General features: G+C 36.4%; 1 protein-coding gene across 4 annotated transcripts in view; it reads left to right on the plus strand.

The window, feature by feature from the left end:
- nalcn (sodium leak channel, non-selective) overlaps window positions 1-23641 on the plus strand; it is an 82599-nt gene that overhangs the window by 19109 nt on the left and 39849 nt on the right. For all 4 annotated transcript variants that reach the window (XM_032567827.1, XM_032567829.1, XM_032567830.1 and 1 more), the window contains 6 exons: window positions 366-452; window positions 11271-11402; window positions 12508-12675; window positions 16391-16582; window positions 18157-18294; window positions 19227-19301. In XM_032567827.1, the coding sequence (XP_032423718.1) occupies window positions 366-452; window positions 11271-11402; window positions 12508-12675; window positions 16391-16582; window positions 18157-18294; window positions 19227-19301 (792 nt within the window). The remainder of the gene's footprint in view (window positions 1-365; window positions 453-11270; window positions 11403-12507; window positions 12676-16390; window positions 16583-18156; window positions 18295-19226; window positions 19302-23641) is intronic.

Consider the following 23641-nt stretch of genomic DNA (forward strand, 5'->3'; position numbering starts at 1 on the left):
CATATGTCATCATATTTACCCCATTTTTCCCCCTTTTTTTAAATAAAGGAAAAGGTTGTAATGTGTGAACTAGCTGTCTTGTATAATTGAATGTCTCAGGGTTATTTTTAGTTGTTGTTGTGTTTTTTTTTTCACTTTTAGACCCCAGGGCAACCTCACTGCATTTAGAAGCTAGCATCCTGTTTTGGGTGGGCTTGAATCTATGTGCATAATGCCTTAAGCTTTATTTTTGCAGCCACAGATGTTTCATGATGATGTAGCCACGGGGTTTCTGTGTGTGTCACGTCTACTACTTCAAATGATGTGTCTGGTTCTGTGTGTTTGTGAGCATTTTCTACCACTTATTTGCTGCCCTTATGCCACAGATGTTCCATGAAGACGCTGCCGGAGGATGGCAGCTTGTTGCTGTGGATGTCAACAAACCACATGGTAGAGCGCCTGCTTGCCTTCAGGTAAGTACACCCCATAATGAATATGCTGCTGGTGGAAGTGCTGCTCTCAGTGTCCCATAGGCAATTTCATATTCTACTTGTGTGGCCAAAGAAACACTCAGCGAGCGTCATCATCCATTTGAAACTTGTGGCAGAGTCATCCGCACCTTATTGTTTTCACATGCGTCACTGCATTCAGCTGTTGCATCTGAGCCTCGGTGACTCGATTACAAATGAGGAGAAGTTAATATTTGATGTGCAGAGCTGCGCTAATGACTTATTTGATGGACGCCGGTGTTGCCCGGGTTGTGCGAGCCGAACGGTTGAGCTATAAAGATAAGCTGAAAGCAGCGGGTGTTGTTTAAAGCTGGGATGCTGTTGATGGGGGTTTGGTTGGGAGTGAAAGGCATGGCCCTCGCTGTGAGAGACTGCCAATAGAGTCGACGGAGGGAGGACAGCTGTCAACACGCCTTCCTGGAGCAAATACTTCTCAAGAGCTTTTTGACACACACACACAGGAAGAAAAGCAACAAATAAGTACAGAGAAAATGGATAGAAAATAGGAGTAGTGAAAAATGGAGCTTCTCTATTAAAGTAGTATTCTCCCCAGAGCCCCATCTTCAGTAGGAGGGAACATTTAGATGGAGGGATAACCAGAGGGGTAAACACAACTTACTTCCCTTTGAGCCATGTGCAACATTACATGCAGCACTCAACAGCTTCTCTGTTTCTCTCTTGCAATCATACTAATAAGCTCTTATTGTTGCTTTGTTCCAAAAAGACTTTCTGCCAGAAGAAACATCACAAATCCGGCAAAGACTAGAATTAGATCAAGTTCAGGCAGACAGTCATTGGCACTGTGTTATATGTAGTGCATTTGTAAGAAATTATTTATACCTACTGTATCTAGAATCCCTCTGATTAGTATCAAAAATGAAGGGATGTGTTACTTTTTTTTAAAATAGCTTTTCAGAGAATGTCAGTCAGATTTTGTAGTCTGGTTTAGATCAAAGCAATTTCATGTGTTAGAATGGCTCAGCCCAGACCTGAATCCAATTGAGAATATGTTGCAAGACCTGAGAATTGATGTACACATTTGCTCTTATTCCAGTCTGACTGAACTTGACTTAGATGGCAGATCACAAAACATTCAAGTAAATTCATAACATTTCAAAATGTTATAAAAAACAGAATGGGGAAATTGCTCAATGGCATATACATGCTTTTACAAGGTACTGCATGTGGTAATAATGAATTGCTTATGCAATCATGTTTTCACAATTAAACTAGAGAAATATTAGGAACTGTTTGTACAGGAGAAAAATAAATAACATGCCACTGTCAGGATGAGCTAAAGATCTGGGTGACAACACCTTTCAAGCTATGTAAAAATGGGGATTTACCTTTACTTTTTATGATTGTAAGACATTTTTAAGGCCATAATAACAGACTAGAAATATGGGAGGTTACAGTCTTTGCCAGAATCGTTCTTTTTGTATTTTGTGACGTTCTTCAACTTTGTTTATTTCTGCTTTCTTTAACATGTCAAGTGTCAGGCATAAGACGGATAATCAACAATAGCTTTAGTGTTTGAATAGTGCTGACAGTGACATGAATAACACGGTGCTTGAATTCAAAAGCCATCAATTGTTTTGGTTGTCACAAAATGACAGCGTTTTGTGGCATGCAGAGCCATCAGATTGCTCAAAAACTTCTTACATTTTCTTCATGCTTTCCAGAAGTTGCAATATGTGAGACACATTTTTAAAGCCAACTTTTTCTTTTTCTCAAATAAAACTTGTATATGTTGCAAATTAAAACTTAAAAGTATACATCTAATATATTTTGAACGCAATCTTAAACGGCTGGAGTACATCACAATATGAAGCCGTCTTGACCGTGGATGGACAACATTTCTCTAATTTTGAAGATCTGCTAATGTCTTTAAATGTGAATTTCAAATATACTGCATCAATTGGTATTTTTTATTTATTTATTAATCTTAACTGGTAAATGTGAAAACAGCAACAAAGAGGTAAACTTTTAGAAGTTTGAGAGATGGATTCTTACTGTGAACAGCACCACTGTTCACAGTAAGTAGACATGTGTGATTGCAGTTTTCTTAGTAAAAATTTTAATAATTCACAATAATAATAGCCTTCTGTAATAAGGCTATGAAGTGCCACCTCACTCTCGATGTCTTTATGGCTTTTTGATATGGACATGAAGAATTACTGTTCTGACTTATTATTGAAGAAACTTTCAATTACAAGAAATAGCTACCTTTTATTCTACCTCATGTAGCGAAAAATGGATAGACAAAATACTTACTACAACAACTGACCAAAGAAATATTAGAATTCTGCCACAGATTGCTTCAAGTGAAACCATTTCATTGTAGCCCTGCTTTATGTTTAGGGTCTTTGTCCTGCTTGCATGTCAAACATCACTCTAGTCTTCAGACGTTTGTAACCTCTTGCAGAGTTGCCTTGTAGTTAGCACATCCATCTTCCCATTAACTCTGACCATCTTCTCTGGACCTTCTGAAAAATTCACTACCATCACCATATATCATAGCAAGGACAATGGCTTCAAGGTAATGTACAATGTTAGTTTTCTGCCCAAACATGCCATTTTGCATGTTGGACAAAAACATCTCTTACATGGCCTGTGGAAAATCGCAAACAGGACTTCATATGATTTTTCTTCAACGATGGTTTTCTTCTTCCCACTCTTCTATAATGCCCAGATTTGTGGAGTACACGACTATGTGGCCAATCAATAGATTGTTCCACCTCAGCTGTGCATCTCTGTAGCTCCCTCGGAGTTACTATGAGTCCCTGGGCTGTTTCTTAGATAAATGCTAGGGATAATATTTTAGCACTTAATTCTTCTCCACAGCTTTATCCCTGACCTAGCTAATGGTCTACATGATGCTGTTTGTTCATTTATAATCTCTAACAATATTCTAAGGCTTATCTCAGAACAGCTGAATATATCTTGAGAAATCTGCTATAGTCAAGTAGAACTGAACAATATATTGAATTGGAATCATCATTGCAATGTCAGTGTCTGCAAAAAATGAATTATGAAGGAATGTCTGGATGCAATATTTAGTAGGCTAAATATTTCAGATGCAATGTATTACAATCCTGCTTTCAATTATATATTTGGCCACTTGGAAGAACTATCACTGTTTATCTCATATTTTGTTTTAGATGTTTCTCAGCTTTGGCAAACCTGATTCAAATGGGTGCATTACCTCTTTAGCATTGTATCATGCTGTTGTTGACATGTTTGAAAACTGTAATAAGTGATAATCCTACGTGATCTGCAGCACATTGACCTGTGTAGAAGGTAAATATTGTGTGCAGACATAGGGTCTCTGTTGAAACAATATCACTATAAGATCATGTCACATTTATAGAACATTGAATGAGCCCAGATTAGAAGCTTCAATATTTACCAAGTACCAAGGCATCAGTACTTATGTAAACATATGCGCACTATCGGATATTGTCGGTTCACAGTAGCGTTTGTCTGTGAAACGTTGCACACAGAACAGTTCTTTATACTTTAAACAATTCCGTTCCAATATTACATTGTGAACGTAAACATCATGTTGTAGCATGTTATGATATTATAGGTTGCAGTTCTTCCTGCTCACTCTTCAAAGTCGTGCTGAAAACTTCAAAACAGTCTCTTGTTCACTTATGTCAGAGGGGAGCTGTGCTTTAGATTGGACAGGTAGAACAAAGAAAAGCGGTGGACACCCAGCCTGTCTGGCCATCTGTGAGTGCTGGGGAAGTGAAGTGTGAGTTTCTGTTCTGCTCTGCCTGGGTTGAGAGTAATTGGCCATCAAATGATTAAAATGTTTCAGAGCTGGCAGGTGGGTGCTTTTCGCAAAGAGGTCGCCAGCGTGTATCCTTTATATAATCCCTCTATACCTGTTAGTGTCTTTTGAACCACCTGTGTGTTTCTGGCCTGGTCCGTGTTTCTCTGACTGTCAGAGCCTGTTGATGCCTGCCTGTTGGTGTATGAGCCTGTGCCCCTGGTCTGGGTACTTCTGAGTCCAACTGGCTCCATCAGTTGGAGACGGCATATAATTGATTAAACACCTGCATATTTTGGAGACTGAGAGGGGATAGCAGCACCCTCTTAGGACCTAAATGGAGAATGCCTCTTAATCTTCTGGCAGTTGTTGTTATAGAGCAATGACTAATTATTATAATTTTTTTATTGTTTCATTGAATTATGTAAAAAGAGGCTAATAATATTGACCAGTACTTTAGACACTTATTTTGTGTTAATGTATATTATAAAAAGTTTTAATGTATGCTTCTGTTATCTCCTATGAAAATAGGAGGGTCGTTTGAGATTTATTAGCATTATACATAATTTCTGCTACTGGCAGTACCTTAAAAAGTATTCATACCCCATATGAGAACAACAGAGTTATCAGATTACAGCAAGCCAAATGCAAATACAAAGGCACTTGATAGATTTTAATTTGTAAAAAATGTTGAAGATAGTGTGTCATTTTCTTTCACTTGTATAATTCCAACAAAATATTCAGAAATTTGGCAGTTTGTGGTTGTAATGTGAAGATGTAAAAAAGTTTAATAGGTACAAATATTTTTGAAGAATGCTGCATATTTTTTATATGTTTGGAATGAGCAAGGTAATGTGATTTTTAGGTTGGGCCTTTTAAGCCAAATATTTATACATATTGATACTATTATTAAACAAAATGTGTCTAATTATTTAATTAAGCAATTGAAAAAATATGCACCTGACCATGCGAAACTGTTCCACAGCACAAGTCAGCGATATAATCTGTTCTACCCGATTTTTTTTCTTCCTCTTTGGCTGGTGCATTATTGCCTGCATTTTAAAGCAAACTTATTGTAACTGCAAACAAAACTCAAGAAACTATGAAATGTCAGCCTGTGAATAATTAAAACCGCTTTTGATTAATTTACAATTCTTGCTCTGTCAATGAGCAGCAGATGTTCCTCTCCCTTAATGTTTTCTTTGTCTGCAGAGCTACAGTAAATGCAGAGTGATCGATAACTAGTAACTCACTGAGGGGCCCAGAGGTCTAGTGAATGTAAAACTTTGTTTTTTCTTTTACTCCTTCCTCTTAAGCCTGAGGTTATTGATTCTCTATAACTTTCCCTTTCCATTTAACTCTGATCTTTACCCCCTGGATTGCTGTCATTTAAAACTCGCACACATTCACACAATCTGTCAAGGTTATGGTCACAGTCTCTTGTGTGGAGGGATAAGGCGGCTCCTGAAATGGGTAAGTCAACTGAGGAGAAAAAGATGGGGAGAAAAAAAAAATCACCGGCAAGCTATCATTTAAAATGGTTAAAAGGGACAGCAAAAAAGGTATGGAGAGGTACCTTAATGCCCTAAATGTGAAATTAAATTGTCAGCGGGGAGAAGGCTCATATAGCTATGAAATAAATGATGCCAGACTGATTAGTGGCAAGTTTCGAAATACAATAAATGGTTCACCACCCAGGGGGCCATTCTGTCAAGGAGCATCATGAGCATTGGGAGAACCCTCCCTACTCCAAAAAAGTAGGTTCTCTATTACAGTCACAATGAGTTTTCTGTCGCTTGCATGTCTATTTGACGCAGAATTCCCCCCGGAATTGCACTCAGTGCAGAAGTATGTGGCTTTCCTCTGTAGCCTGCTAATATAGTAGGCATTAGTTTTGAAACTCATAATCTGAGACTCTTTTACAGTGTTTATCAAGACTTAATGTGATCTTCTATCGCTTTAAACTGGGAATCTTTTGGTTGATTAATAATCTGATTCGCATCAGATAAATGCGAATCACATTATTCTAATCTGAAAAGATTAAATTATAAAATGTTTATTTTGTTAATGAAACCTAAAGGACATTGTTTTTATCCTGTTTTTGGGAATTGGGACATTAAAAACAAAAATGGCCTTGTTCACATTTGCAGAAATCGATCAGTTCAACCGAACAAAATTACATAAAACACATTCAAGACCTATTGTCATCCATTCTTTCAGTAAGAAAAAATATACTTTTTTGGTTTACCCAATCAACATTTGGATTAAAAAATAAAAACAAAATTGGCAAGATCTGGACTGAACAATTCTACTTTGATTAGAGATATTTTGAAACACATTTTTGATGTATGAATTATTTGTGAGAACAAATGTCTGTCAAGAACCAGCAGTCTATGAATAAATCAGTATATTATGTCCACATTAATGTGGAAAGCAACAAAGGATATATATGAGGATATAGATAATTCAAATGTCTACACTGCAACTAGAACTGGGTACAGAGAGAGAAGTTAAAAAGTACAGAAGATATGAAGAGTAAAAGGGTGCTGACAGATGGATTATCATGGTTTATTAAGGTCTAAATTCCAGCCAGAGACATGAGTCAGCCTCTTCTTGTTAAGGCCGTAATAATTCAAGGAGATTCTATTTTACTTGAAGTCGTTAAAGATTTTACACCTGCATTTTCTCAGCCAAAACTGTTTTGGAGTTACAACACACAATGATGTCAAGAAATTTCTAAAATAAGGCAAAGAGTTGCCCTTCCACATAAATTCAATCAGGGTAGTAGAACTAGAAAAGAATAAGAAATAAGGGGCTGGAGAAAGAGCTCTTTTGTTTATTTGTTTTAGAAGAATTTCATTGCAGAGACTGAAGAGATAGCTCAAGTGAAACAGTTTGTAATCCCAATCAGTTTCTCCTTAATCTCGGTAAACAGGAGAGAGAAAACTGTCACCGGAGTTTGTGCCAGAACATGGCCGAGTCTGCTGGTGACAGTTCCTGTGTGAGTACTGTTATATTGTGCCAGCAATGAGCACATGTGCTATACTCATCTCGTGTACCAGCAGAAAGAGCATTTGTGCTCCTTGGCAGCCAGTGCAGGGAGACAGAACATGAGGAAACAGTCAATCTGCCTCTGTGCTTTTCAGCTCTTCCAGCCAATGGAAATGTCCCAGGTGTGATCCATGCATTCCCGGCCATCTTGTGGACATTCTCTATATGTTAGTAAATGATTTAGTGAAACTAAGTGAAAAAAGAATTGTGGTTTAATTCTGCAAGGTATTTTACACATAGTGTGCAATGTCACCTAAGAAACTTGTGACTTGAAATAATCTTAATGGTAATTCTATTTATCATTTTGCTTCCATCACAGACTGTGTCTCAACAACATGATGCGTCTTATACCAGTGCTGTATAGGTAGGAATTTCTTTTGCTGAAAAACAATATAAATATGATAATTTGGAGAATCACTCACACAATATGTGTAAAAATACATTCAACTCGAATGATAAGAGTAGTAGTCACTCAGAACAAGTCATGATGACGTTTTAGCTGTGTTCTGGGGAAAATGGATAATTTGCACATTTTATTTTTGCAAATGTATTAGCGACAGGTGTCGCAAACTGTGTTAAATTATCCCTAATCAGTGTAGAAACATCCAAATATTGCATGCTCGATGTTTCTCTAATAATAATTAGGGTCAAATGCCAAAAGGAGATTTTTTTTTTGTTTATCTGACCATTGAATAAATGTTGGATGGATGTTAACTTTCTATAAGCTAACAGTTAGCATGTCGCAAGATTCTGTCTTTAATTACAAGTCATTTGCATCTTTGTGTAAATGCTGTCGCACGAAGACTTTAAAGTGGTGAGAGCTTTTTCAGTGCTTTACTAACTTTGAGTTGTTTTCTAACCCTACAAGAGTCTGTATTAGTTGAATCTGTCAGCATAACAGGGAATCTCAACAACCACTATTTTTTTTGACAAATTACTTGTCATAAACATGATACAGAGAGAATTTAAGTACCATAGGGTGTCAAGTTTAAAGAAATCAACTTCACATCTTGGGCCCATAAAAGATATTGATGCCATTTTCAATACTCTGATAAAGAACGGAGTCATTGCACAGTGCGTGCTTTACTCTATATTGTTATTTGGTATTTAACTTGGGTAAATTAGACTGATTTAACACGTAATGTGGCTAGCAAAAGGTTGCTAATATTTAAATAGGTCATCCTATTACACTCTTTCATGTACAGGAGCTTTACCGACTTTTTTAGATTGCTCTCAAACATCAGTGTCACTTTTTTTGTAGTGCTAGCACAGCCAGCAAACTTATAATGATCCTTCAGCTTTTCCAGTTTGTCAGTCTCCAAGGCAAAATGCTTTTGCCTTTGCCATGTCTCTCAATGTACTTGTTACCAGCTTCATACTCCCATCAGCAGCACACTGTTGATTCTCAGCCATGAGTGATGAGATGAACCTCTGCAAGGGGAGATGGAGTAGGTGTCTTTAGCTCTGATGCGCAAGGTTGTGTACCAGCTTGGGAAGATCAAAACTGTGGAGTTGGTGTCAATTATAATGCAAATATTTAAAAACACATTTTCTAACATTGTTCTATCTTAATATTAATCATTTGACATTGCTACTTAACCCATGCCTCAATCACAATGTGTATTTCAACTGCAATGCTTTTACATGTTAGTGTGATTGTGCATATTGCACATCTAATGTTTCAAAAACACAGCAGGATGTGAAGCATTCAAAGTGTTCATCAATCATACAGTAAAGAATCAAGTTGTCCTGATTCTTGTTGACCAGTTATTTGTTGACATCTTGGCCATATAAAAGAATTAGAATTGTCATGTATTCAATGGCGACCAATGGCGCTTTACTATCGGAACGATGTGGAAAGTGTTGTCTAGTGAAGTGCACGCCATATTTAGCTTTGGTGGGAGAAAAAAAAGAAAAAGAAAACTGCAGGAAATGTTAAAAGGTTATTCTCAACAGATCTTGAAAGGAAGACTGTATCTCTACATAAAAGATGTGATAAATGCTCATTGCTTTTCATTGAGCTCAACAGCTTGTCTTTGCAGTGTGATTCCCTAAACCTTACAGAGCATGCAGACAAAGTCACTATCTTGTGGAAACCAAGCATTTCATACAGAGAGGCATAGACATTCTGTTCTCTGTCAGCTCCTGTCTCATGATCATTCTCTTTACTCTCCCTTTCGCTATCTCTATCCCACACACGCATCTCCATTGAGGTAGAATACCCATGGGGTTGAGCTTCTGGTTAGTGGAAATGTCAAAAGGCTTTGTCGTCTCCAATCTTGGTCAGGAAATCTGACCTCTGTTTTGAGAGTGAGCTTGTGTGTATATTTAGAAAAAAAAAGCAAAAAACAGCCATCTGCACAACTTTGGTCTGCAAACCAACACAATAATTCAATTCAATTCAAAAAGAACTATAATGATAACCAATAAAAGCAATTAATTTTTTTAAATATATTTTGGCTATTGTCATGGTGCATTCAGGGACAGAAAAGGCAGATGTTTCTTCAGATTTTGAAAACGGCAAACCAACATGTATAATAGATCCATGTTACAAAATCTTTCTAAGAAGTGTATTTAGTAATTTTATTTACCACCAATTGTTTTCTTTCTGATTTGAGTTAGTACTGTACTGACCCATTCAATAAATAAAAATTTTATTGAAATGTCTATTTCAGTACATAACTTAAATGAATTAAATACTAATTACACACAAACTGATGTTTCAAAGCCTTTATTTCTGTTAATCATGGTGATTTTCTGCTTATCTCTAATGAAAATAATGACATTTAAGATTGCAATATTACATCAAAACATTTTAATTGAGAAATTTGGCTTAATGAAAAATATGTTTAATGTCTGCTTAAAAGTAGCTATTTCCAAAAGGTAATTTTATATACAAACCAGTCTCATCTGAATGCCTATTCTTGTTTATTGAATTCAAGTGTAAGTGTATTTATGTGTAGGAGGAAAAATGACTGTGATTCCGCCTTCCTGGGGAGAATTTGATCTCCCTGCTGCAAACACTCTTCATCTGCACTGAAGTTTTCCTCTTGCCTTCTTCACTTTGTTCCATCTAACATGAACGTCTTTTTTTAGAATGAGTGCTTCTACCCACTCACAAGCTGTTCTTCTTGCCCTACGTGCATAAATTTGAAGGTTCTGATCACATCTGTCACATTCCTACTTGAAAAGCCCTATTTGTCCATCAGAGATTGCAATATGTTTTTAGTGTTTAATGCCAATTGATGGTATCAAAGGTGTTGAGGTCCGCTGGCATTCAAAAATGAAAGGAAAATATTCTTTGCCTCCTTCCTTTTTTTCTCTTTCGCTGTGTGAATATGAACTGATTCTGCTTTTGAGATTCGTAATTCTTAAAATAAATATAGTCCTGTTTGCTTTGAAATTGATGTCATTTAGCTGCTTGACTACTTACATGTTTTCATACAGCTTCAGTTATTGACACATCCAGTAATGGCATCCTTTACCTGCTACCACTTTTTCCCCATTGTTTCATCATATGTATTCCAAGGGATGTTGTTTTAAAAATTCATATTGTTTTGTACATTGCCTTACGAAAGTACTTAAACCCTCATCAGCACAAATTAGTGAATATTTGGAAAGAGGAAGTTGAAAAGGACACAGCATATTTCTGATGATATGGATTTTCAAGTTTTGGGTGATTTATTTGGAATTAAATAAGAGATACAAACACAATCTTGTAAAGGAAAGGTAATGAACTGAACTTAAATTAAGGGAAAACAAAGCTTGATTTGAACTAATATTCTAGACATTGCTCAACACATTTTAGGTAATTGTTTTACTGATGGTTTTCATATATCAGTATAGTTTTGCATCATCTGCATCTGAAATCTGTCAATTACTTTTGGGAAACAAATAAACAAAGCACTTTCACACATTATTGAGTGTGAGTACTGAGTACTGCTTTGTTTCCACAGCAAATGATGAGGTCCTCTGTCTTCCATATGTTCATCCTCACTATGGTCGCTGTGGATGTCATTGTGGCCGCCAGCAACTATTACAAAGGCGAGAATTACCAAAGGCACTATGATGAGTTCTACCTGGCAGAGGTAAGATTTTAATTTTTCAATAATATTTATTTATTTATTTACTTTGAAAAAGCAATGCATTATGTTTTGATTCGTATTCTATGTCAACATGTGAAAGGCGCTTTAAATTATATGTTAAACATTACATTTTAACTCTATGGCCACTTTTTTGTAATTTCTCATATAATAGTTTCCTTAGCTATACATAAAAGGGTTAAAAGAAACCGATTTAAGGTGAAAGAACAAAACTCCTCCAGAAATATAATTAAGACTCAAAAGTGGGTCAAGCTCTATGCTGAACATCAGGTTTTCTATAAGGCATTTTCAAAAACATTTATTAAAATATACAGTGCAATGTAAAAATCCTCCATTCATTTAGGTTAGACCTTCAAGTATCGGACTTCTGTTGGGTTTTTGAAGTCTTGCCTTCTTGGGACTTCAACAGCAATTTACTTATGTGTTGTCCAATACAGACACATTTTCAGAGAGGTTTTTGTTTATTTGTTTAGCCATTTTACCCTAAGCTATGAATTACCTTGTCAGGAAATAGGTTCCTAAGCTGAGAGCTCAGGAGCTTAGGACAGCTGATAATTCAGAGCTTTAGAGACTTTTTCAACAGTTGAATATTTTATTTTCTAGATCTATGAATATTTTTTAAACATTGCACCCCTTGATAGGCAAAAATAGTATTTTGGCATTAACAGATCAATATATCAGGTCTTTGCTGTATTTTTTTTTTCTATTTGCTAACAAATGTGGTTTTTATCTACTTCAGTAGATATATTTCAGGCCCAACTTTGTCGCTTTTTTCCCCCTCCATTGGCCCACATACCTCCATTTTTAAGCCTGCACTGCACAATATAAAAAAATAATTAAAAAAGAAGCAAAGTCTTATAAAAGTGTTTTACAGACCTGCAGGAAATTTAGAAATATGTATTAAGTCATTCACCAAAGAACTACGCAGGATATTTGGCGAGTTCAAAAGTTTTGCACAGTACTACAAACAATTTTTGCATGTAGGTATTGAATTGGTCAGTTCATTCAGAAATACAATATAATTCAGAATTTATCATACGTTGATGCCAGGAGTAAATTCTTCTTTCTTTCTGTTTTTCTTCTTTGGCAGGTTGCTTTTACTGTGCTGTTCGACCTTGAAGCTCTGCTGAAAATTTGGTGCCTCGGCTTCACTGGCTACATCAGCTCCTCCTTACATAAGTTCGAATCTCTCCTGGTGGTGGGCACCACGTTGCACATCTACCCTGATCTGTATCACTCCCAGTTCACCTACTTTCAGGTATAACTCCTCATATAAGTGCATAGACATTGGAAAGTGTTCACACAAAAATGGGTGTTAATCATATTCAAAATGCAAATCTGAATCGCCTTCTTGTGCAATGATGTTTTTCATTTCTCACAGTTTACACTTGGTTGAGTCACACATACAAGTAACACCACAGTCATGTAGTGAATCAAAGGCACCACTTTCTGTCTGAACCAAAACTCTGAACTTGCTCTTCTAATGACATACAGTTCTGTAGAAAAGTGCTGTTCCCCTTTACAGAATTCTTTTTGTTTTGTCACACTTGGTGTTTTTCAGATCTTCAAACTCATTTTAATATCTGGGTAACATAAGTAAATATAAACAACAGTTTTAAAATGACGATTTCCTTTAATTCTGTGGAGAAACTCTTCTGTTCAAGCCAACCTAACTCTATGTTAATTGTGAATTAGTTGAAATTCACCACTTGTGATTCAACCTTTTTTTTTTTTACCTTTAATCATGACTGTCATGAGTAAATGTTTACTGCATGCTCCAACATTTGCACCATTGCCACAATGTTTATATGACAACCCGATATATGTAAGGATTCTGCTCAGTACATTTTACATAATAGTAAGTGTTTACATTTTTCAGTACCACATCCTAGACATTCAAATTGTCTTCCTGTTTTTACCGTTTGTTGTCTCCACCATTGAATTAACTTGTTTTTTTTGTTTTGTTTTTTAAATATCCTAGATAGTGTATTGACGTTACCCTTATTGTTGTCTGGTTTGAGTCTTATGAGGTTTTGTGTATTACATGATGCACCTTTGAACTAACAGAACGATATCTCGTCTTTTTGTGTTCTATAAGTTAATGACTGAGATCATGATAAAGCTCTTTTGACTTGACTGTTGTTACACAACAGAGGTAAAAGCGAACTGAACAGATGAATTTAGTAAAATTACCATTAAATTATCACCTTTCTCTATGTGTACACCAAGAGATGTTTGCATAGGAAGAAACATTTCTGTGGCGCGTTAAGCCTTCATATCAGTTTTAGCAATCGCACTCCTCGCTCTGCTTCAGACTAATTAGTGGTGTTTAAGAGCAAGCCATGAACTTGCTCCTCTCTCAGTGGAAAACCTCTCTCCAACTTCTCTGCTGATATTTTTCCAAGTTTGAACCAATGACATTTAGTCACAAGTAATTAACCTTAAGGGTCCTTGGTAAAATCGAATGTGCCCTGGCAATAGGAGGAAAAACCAGGCCCAGCAATCCTCCTCTGGTGTTTCTTTCATTTTATTTTAGTTGTATCCAACTGAGGGGCATTTCAGTGCTAAAGGTTAGACTTATTACATCCAAGTGCAAAATGTCACAGACTTTCATGCCCTTCTTAGAGTTTTGACACACACTTGTTCAGTTTTTAATTGCCCCACTGAACCCACAAAAAAACTTTCTATCATTGTAATACTAGTCGATTCCCAGGTTGGTGTTGGGATAACATAATCTTAAAAGGAAGAGGTTGTGTTACATCAACAGTGCCCCATTTTGTATGAGATACTTCTTTGTCTTGCAAGAAGCAAAGATATATAGATAAAACATAATATAGAGAAAACACATCAGGAAAGCAGTCTTCTTTTTGTTATATCCTGTTTTTTTGCATTTCAGTCATTCATTCAGTCAGTCAGTGTCAAGTTTTACATAACTGCTGCTCTGATTAATTATTTCTTCTGCATTCTCTATATTTCTACATGACCATTAGATAAAAATGGAAAATAAAATAATAAAACAAGAATAGATTCACCATATGAAATTTAAACTTTCGATTTTTTGAGATCCCAATGACTGTGATCTAACATGGACATGATAAATAGCACTCTATTTGTCAAATAGATGATCATAGTGATATTTTCAAAATCGTTGAGCGTAAGTGCAGCATTTAAGGGCTAAGTATCTGTGGTCCTTCTCTACCTTTATGTGATCACAACAGCTTTTTTACTCTCTTGGACTTTGCCCTCTAAAGGCAAGAGATCACAAGAAAATGAAGTCATTTTTTATAACTTGACTTTTGAACTGTGTACATGCATGCTCAAAATGAAGAAACGGTAGGAAGAAAAGGCATGAAAGGCGAAAAATGCAATTATAACATGATGAGCTAAGCTTGGCTTAGCTTTGCAATGCTAAGCTCAGGCCACAATTCATGACACAATGGCTACCTATGGCCAAAGACTTCAGCTTGAACTTGAGTTTTTTATGTGATGCTTTATATACTAAGTAGGTGAAGGTCACAAATGGTGAGTTCCCTCTTCTCTCAACAAATGCCAGAAGTACTTTATAGTAGCAAGCAATGTGGTGGTTTGGCAAAATCTTTTATTTATTAAATATTTTTATGTTGTGCTGAACATTTAGTCGCACTACTGTGATGTTATTTTGATATCTACTTATACTCTTTAAATACATTCTTAGTTTCTCACAACAATGTTTTTTGGCCTTATAATACCACTTAAAGTTCATTCACATGAGAAGAGAATGGCCATTAATTATTCCAAAATTTGTTGAAATACAAATTTCAACAAATACACAGGTAGAGAACACATACAAAAAAAAAGGAAAAGTTACCTGATGAATATTACATTCACAAATAACATCCACATTCATTTCCTGGTCTGGCTGTCAACTTCCTGCTTGAGCTACTGTATTTGTCCTGAAAATGGTATCAATTGTTTTTGTGTCCTCATCCCTCAGCTTTCAATTTCTTCCCTTACATCCAAGATTTTAATTATTCTAAAATTCTGTGACATTATGTCCAAGAACTGTTTTTAAGAGGGGAAGGAGGGATCCATTCACCCTTTCTCTGTTTATTTTGCCTACCCATGTTTTCTGCACAGATTATGTTTGCAGCAAAAGAACTAGCTGTATGTTTTTTTGTGTGTGTTGCCAATAAACTGACATGTTGCAGTGAAAAAGATGATGGATGGTGGATGCAGCACCATCATTCATATATGGTAGCATATTCCTGTTACGCTACCAACTTACGAACTTACTTGTTACTTGTTTGCTTTGAGTCCCAGTGGAAAGCAGAGTTTGATGCATTTATTGTCGAAGAGTTGCAAAGTTTTTGGCTCTAAAATATGACGACGTATACATTTTCAGAAAATACAGAATGTAACAGTCTCTCATTCCCAAAACTGCTTTGTTCCTCGTCCCAGAGTGAGCATCTGTAAAACAGAAAGTGGGCCTCTTAGTATATGAGGGAATAGCTGTCTTCCTGCTTCATCTGTCAGCATGGGCTTAGTACTTTTACAGTGTATATTTTCTTTGTTTCCGTCTGAACAAGTTGGCTGTCTTTGTTGTCTTTTTTTGACTGTGTTTCCAGGGAATCAAAGACAGTCATTAATCTGGTTTAATGTTGGATTATAAAGAAAAATCTTTGGCCAGAAGCATCATTCTGAAGACTTTGATCAATAGCCACTCTCTGGATTTCCAATCAAAGCCTGACAAAGATACATTACCTTTTGGGGGTTTCTGTCCCCACCAGCTATATAGAGGCTAAATCTGTTGACAGAGCACAGAATCACCACATCGCTACTGTTAAAATTCGGATTACTCTGCTATGTTTGCAACTCTGGTATATATTCACAGCCTTGGAATAAACAAATAAATAGCACTGATCTCTCGTACTTTGCTGTACAAACCGAAAGAACACATAGCAATCATGAGATGTGTTTGTCTTTCTTGTCCCTAGGTGCTACGTGTGGTGCGCCTGATAAAAATTTCTCCTGCTCTAGAGGACTTTGTGTATAAGATATTTGGTCCAGGTAAAAAACTGGGCAGCCTGGTGGTCTTCACGGCCAGCCTCCTCATCGTCATGTCAGCCATCAGTTTGCAAATGTTCTGTTTTGTGGAGGAGCTAGACCGCTTTACAACTTTCCCCAGGGTAAGCTACTCCTCACATTTATCTTATTGACCAATAATAATAATAATAATAATAAAAACACTTTTGAAGCATGGCATTTTGACCTGAATAATCTTTTCTTAATTGTGCTTGAATTTTGAGTTCTGTAGATTCCATAATTTTTTTTAGAGAATTTAGTTTATTGGCACATTATGTGAGACGTTGTCCTCCTCTCCTTACCATTAAACTTTCATCTGTTCTGCTGTATTTCAGTGGACTTATTTCGGTTGTATTTTTCAGATTGTTTAAAACGTCCTTGTGAATTTAGTAGTATCTTTTTTCAGTTATGCATTCCCATGTGATTGTACTCCCACCTTTGTGTTTTTCAAGAGGAATTAATTATGAATGTACTGTAGTAGATATATGAATTGAGTTTGTTCAAATAGTTTTATTTTGTGATTTTATGTCCGCATTTTTTGTATTTGGTATGTCTACATATTCTTGGTAAAAATCAGTTGTAGCATTTGTTATCTGACTCATAGCGTCTTCAACTACGTCCCAACAAAGACATTTGCTACTTTGTGCTTGTAAAAATAGAAGTCTCATATTTGTTAATGTTGAAATCATATAGTTGTTTAGCGTTAATATTAGTTTACTAATATTTCACACAATTCTGCAGTATGCTGTGGTTTATGCTAAAATATTCAGAGATTGGGGCATATGAAAACACTAAACCAAGGTTTAAAATTTCAAGAGTTTCTGGAACGGCACCTCAAACAAGCTATTCGCAGGCCTGCAGGTGCTGATGATGGGGTGCATGATGGGTCGACAGATGTGCCACTGCCTTTGATTTCTAAGTGCTCACAAACTTATCTTTCTCTCTCATTAGTGACAACTTTCCACCTTCTGTATTTTTTTTCCCCCTTTCCCTTCCAACATTTCACTGATCTTAGGCAAGCGGGACATGAAAGACTGCGTGTGAACAGCTGCCACTAGTATTCTGTATTATCCTTCCCTCTATCACTATCATTTTCTTCTCAGATTAATTATTATTTTTTTTGCTGCTGCTGCTGTTCCACGCACACACGTTTGTGCGCCCCGATACAAAGACGCGTCACAGTTAATGATGTCTGACTGTCTTCCCCATGGGCAGGCAAAGTCTTTGGGTTTATCTTTATCGACACTTACAGGGACATGGCAGCAGGTGGGAAGGGTTGGGGGCATGGTGCTGCTGACAAAAAGAGATAAAGTACAGGGTGCCATTTGACTCCAGGGGGCCACCGTCTCACAGCTGGTTGTTCTTTACTCTTAAACTGACCTCCGTGAAGCCAACAAAAGATGTCCATGTCCTCACTTCCTCCCTACTCTCCCTGACTCGCATCTGTTTGCAAGGAAGGGGATAGATGGTCAGAAGGGAATTCATGCAGCAGCTGCGTAATATTTGCTCCTGAGTGAAAAAGTGTGTTTAAAATGTCAGCTGTGTCTGTGCAGTTTCCTCCTTCTATCTTGTTTTCTGTTCCTTCCTCTGCTGCTCTTGTCTTCTGGGTTGTCTTTTTTACTTGTTAGCCTTTAGATTTTTTTCCTGTCATCATGCTTTTTTTTTTTCATCCCTGTAGGCGTTCATGTCCATGTTCCAGATCCTAACCCAAGAGGGCTGGATAGATGTCATGGACCAGACTCTGGTGGCTGTCGGAACAATGTGGGCTCCAGTCGTAGCCATTTACTTCATCCTCTACCATCTGTTTGCTACCCTGGTGAGGAACATGCTGTGCTGCTTATATTGGGTCAAATAAACAACATAAAGCTATTCGATGGTTGCTGTTAGTACATTTGTATACACAGTCATATTCTATTGAGGATTATATTCTCATATCCTAAACAGTAAAAGCCAGTATGGTTAAAAGTATTCATACCCTTTGGCAGTTTTACAGTTGTCACTGTACATGGCAAACCCAATCTCTAATGTGTTTTATTAGATATTTATATGACACACCAAATACAAAGTAGAGCATAATTGTGAAATAAAAGGCAAATAACATAGTGGTTTCATACTGCCCACCTCTCCATCTGGCTACTGAGATTTTTGCTCAATCTTCTTTGAAATGTAAGTTATGAACCCCAAAAAACATAGATGGCTTTCAGCCACACATAGCAGTTTGCATGTAGGCATTAACATCCTCTTATGTATTTTATTGGATTATAGGATCCCAATAAAATACATTGCAGTTTCTGTTTGTAATGTGACACAATCTGAAAAAGTTCAAGCACTTTGAGTGCTTTTACAAAGATCTGCACAGTGGAAAAAGGTCAAATAAATGCATGAATTTCTTTGCGCGGTCATTCAGTGCCAGCCTCTGTTTTTGTTCACTCAAGTGGCACATTTAATCACAGATAATCAGACTTGCAGGCGTAAGAAGCGCTGACATTTCAGTGTATGGCCCTCTGATACAAGGAGTCATCAGACAGCACACCAAATCTCAGGATGACTCACGACTCTCTTCAGACAGACAGGATGTCTTCCAGGACAGAGCAAGCTACAAATACGAATACAATGCAGAGCGTGTACAGTGAAAAGATACACAAAGAGTGCATTGTCATTTTTTATTATGATGGTAATTATTATTAACATGTTGTAAGAAGCTCACACCCTGCAGCTGTATTTGAAATCTCTCTTGTTGCATTTTAGATTCTTCTGAGTCTTTTTGTGGCTGTTATCTTGGACAATCTCGAGTTGGACGAAGACTTAAAGAAGCTCAAACAGGTAAATAAAAATTCTTAGAATTTCTTTATAGTATAGATTTACAGTAGCGGTTTTATGGGAAATAATCCTTTTGTTTGTAATTTAGTGTTGGCATTGTAAAATGTTGCTCTTCACTTTGAGAATTACTTGCCAAGTTGCTACGCTGGTGTTGTTGCAGACTATCTTTTTACTTGGCAAAACTTTGGAGATTACTTTATTGAGAGTTGCTCAAAATAAAATTTAGTTGTCCATCAAAGACGCAGTTGGGTTTAGCAGATGATAATTCAACGTAAACATAAGCTGGTGCCAGTGGAAAATACTCAGAGCAAATTCAAACAGCAGATTTATTATATTGGCCACCAACATCTTTATAGAAACCAGATTTGGACAGAAGCCAGATTTTTCTCATCAGTATGTTATTTCATTGATTAAAAGAAAGTTTCTACTTGGCCTGAGAGGTTTGAAACCAAGATAACTTCTGACATTTAAAAATTTTAATAGCTTTATGGGTTATTTTATATACCTTTGTCATGGACCCAAATTTCAAATAAAGTTCTACCGTTGCATGTTTTATTTGACCTGTTGTTTTACAAAATGAAAGGATAAAGCAACAAAAACAGTTTTTAATTGAAAAAAAAATTTATTTGGGGGCTTTTTGTGGATTTTTTCTCTTTAAACCCAAAACGTTATTCTGTTTTATCCAATGTTTGTCATAGTTTCAACCATCTATCTGTGGAGTTGAGATTAAGCTAAAGAATTTGCTAAGACCTTCCTCCTGGGTTTGATTGGTGTTTCTGACCAGATGACAGTAGGTAGGGCCACAAGGATTTGTACAAGCTTCTAATTTAAAAACATCTTATATCTCCATATCGTATCTGAAAAATTACTGTGGCTTTAAAATGTTGTGCTATGTGCATTTCTGTGGTACCAGCCTCATTCATGAGCAGGTACATGAGAGTTGTCTTTTGTCTCTACCTTTTTGCACATGACTCATTCCAAGTTCTAAGAAAAAAGAGACAAACAAATCCCACTGAGCTTTTTTGCAGACTCACCAGTGAACAATTTCAAATGCTCATAACAGCGCAGGTCAATTGTGTGGGCTGCAGTATAGACTCTCCATAAATTAAACACAAAAGAATTAAGCCTTAGAAATGCAGTGCTGCTAAACACAGAGGAAAAGGGAACTCTATTTTTTTTATCTATATTTCAGAGACAAAAAAATATATAAAAAAAAGAAAACAGGAAAGTACATCAAGTAATGCATTTCAAAATGGCATTTCTGCCTCCCCAACATATGAAGTGCTTACAGATTCGGCTGCTGTTTGACATTTTTGCTTGTTGTGACAAATACCGGTCCATTAGAAGCTAAGCGCTTTGTGTTTATTCTCTGTGATGAGTGACAAGGTTGAATTTTGGCTACATTATGAACAAGATGGAGTATTTTTTTTCTGTCCTATTTAAGCCTCAGCTCTAAAAGTTGCCAATCAACTAAAAAAGTGTATGTTTAAAGAAAGAAAAAAGGGGAAAGGCATGTATTCCCATACTAATGCAAGGTTCCTGATGTTGTGTCCTCAACTTTAAAAAATCAGTTTGTGTCATGAAATGCAGATTAAGTGCTGCATTGGGCAAAGTTTTGTGGAGAAGTAGGTTTTCTAAATCATCCCAGACAAAAATGTTGGCAGTTCAAGGAATTGGTCTTCTGTTTATGTCCATTTAGAAGCTAGACGTAGCTAATCAGCTTGAATGTCGTCAGGGACACATGCTCAGATAATTATTGAGTACAGTCAGTGTGCCCTAATAGCTGGCTGACAGGCTTCAGTTTGCTTGGACATGTTATTTCCCTCCCACAGCCGACTGATTAGCTGCAGCGACGGTAAAATTGCCTATTTTACAGGTGCTTCAATCATGGGTGCAGAAACTCACTATTTATATAACCCTGATGGTAATCACCCACCCACAGGACAGGGATTTAGCAAACATTTAACAAATATAACAAATTTTCTAAGAAATGCCTTCCAGAAAACAATTACAGGGTTTATAAGGCAGTATTTGTACCTGCTGCTTGATGCCTGACTTTACTAACTCATTTTTGTTCGTATTAAAATCAGGTAAACTTCAAATAAGCATCAAGTACATTACTATTTTCTTTAGCTAATGTATTTCCTTCGATAAAGATTTACACCAGATGCTAGTATCACCTTAAGTTAATTACAGGTGCTCTATAAAGAAATCAACACAAATAGATGTATTATCTGTAACAAGGTGAAATGACACAGGGAATCAGTATTGAGCACACCCACGTTCAGTGTGTTTCCTCAATGGAAAACCTGCTCACACTGGTCATTGCATCCAGTTCAAGTGATTACCAGAACATTCTAACAACTTCACTTTATTTCTTTGAAATCTGTGTTTCCTTGGCTGTGTGGGATCATTGTCATTTCAGACTTTTATCAACAATTTGCTGGTACATTGTTCTTTCAGTTAAATGAAATCAGTCGTTCCACTTTTTAAAACAAAACTCGAAGTACTAATTTCTGTTCTTTGCATATGGGTATTAGGTAGATTTATAATTTTATCTAATAACCAGAAAAGTATATTTAATATAGTGGTAAAATTGTATATCTGCTAAAATCTGCTTCCTCTTTCATGTGTGTGAAGAATATAATTTGGAAAACCAAACATACTAAATCATCTTAGATAACATTATAGTGACAACCATGTACTGATTGAGCAAACATCATGTGCACAGCCACAGGTGGCCCAGCAGTCTACCTGTTTATTTACGGTCTACGTGTCAAAAAGAGGTGAAAACATATAGTCAAGCTTACAAAACTGACCTTTATATCACATCAATAGATGATAGACTTACTGCTCAGCATAATAATAACCAAAGCAGGATAGAAGGAGCTAATGGGAGCAGAATTTAGCTTTGGGCTGTAACTTGCCAACTTACACACATTTTATGAAATAACGCCATTATAAGTAAAAGAAACATCACTGAACAAATGGCTCTCACTACAACCTATCTATAATTCCTCTCTGATATACTCATTCACTTTGAGGTTTTTCACAATTTTGTCATATTACAACCACAGCTTTATATTTATGTTTCATAGGTTGGGCGTTGAATTTAGTTTGGTTCATTTTAATTTGATTATTCTAGGTTTCATTTTACTTCTGTGCTTCTTTGCTTTCTAGTGTTGCTCTTATATGCCAGTGCCTCGCTTTAACAGATGTTCCCCATCTGTTCATTCCATCACCTGTATGGCATCCAATAATCAAAGCCTCCACTATAAATACTTCTTGGTTCAGTTACTGGTTCAGACTCCCTGTTGTCCTCACCCTGCTTTTTCCACTTCATTAAAACTTGTTTATTCGCCACACTTCTGTCACTGTGTCTCTGCATTTGTGTCCTCAACAAAAAAAAAAAAAAAAACATGACAATGTGTCTGTAAAAAAATTTATTTTTTTTTTTTTTAGATTTCATGAGATAGACCAACACAAGGTAGTTCATAACTGTAAGGTAGAACTGCATGTCAGAAATCTGGTCACAGAAAGCCGTAAGCTAAGAGAAAGTGTTTGGAGTTTACCACAAGCCATGCTGGGAAAATATTCTCCTTTCCCTTCTCTGTTATGCTCTATTTGTTATTAGCTAGAGACCAAATAATACCCAAAAATACATTGAAGTTGTTGGTTATAATGTGAAAAAATGTGTCAAAGTTCAAGGGGGATAACTTTATAACAAACAGCATCTGTGACAAACTAATACATCAGGTCTGTCCTTACCACATGCACCCAAGAAAATGTAGGTGTCAATGTGCAGAAGGGCAGTCCAATAATGGATTTATATTGCACTAGTGAAATAAAAACAAATGGGCACAAAAAGCAATCTAAAAACGGAAAGAGCTGCAAAAGGTTTTTGTGTGGCAAGTGTTAAATATTTATTCTAATTTGAAATTCAAGGTCATCTTCCAGAGGGCAAAGAATAGGTTTGTAAAAAGTATCTTGGCAACTGCCTCTGGTATTCCAAATAAATTGGCATACATTTTGACCCAGCTGAGTGCTGAAAAAAAGGCTTTATTTCTTTATTGAACAACTTAGTCAAACTTGCCTTATAAATGTGAACTGAGTTCAATTGGGGTCAGTTGCAAGACATTAAACTCAGTAAATATGTTTGCATAATTCTTTGAATAACCATATCCTGTCTGTTTTTTGTTTGCTGAAAAGGAAACCATTAAAAATATTTTCAGCAAAACTACTTCATCAGTGTCTATGACTGTCTATATTTTTAGAAAGAAAAGGATTGTGGCATTGGGATTTACCAGAAATGAACCTCAGAACTAAAAGTGTATCTTGTTGTT

This window comes from Xiphophorus hellerii, chromosome 7, assembly GCF_003331165.1.
Source record: "Xiphophorus hellerii strain 12219 chromosome 7, Xiphophorus_hellerii-4.1, whole genome shotgun sequence".
In the NCBI taxonomy this organism is placed as follows: Eukaryota; Metazoa; Chordata; class Actinopteri; order Cyprinodontiformes; family Poeciliidae; genus Xiphophorus; species Xiphophorus hellerii.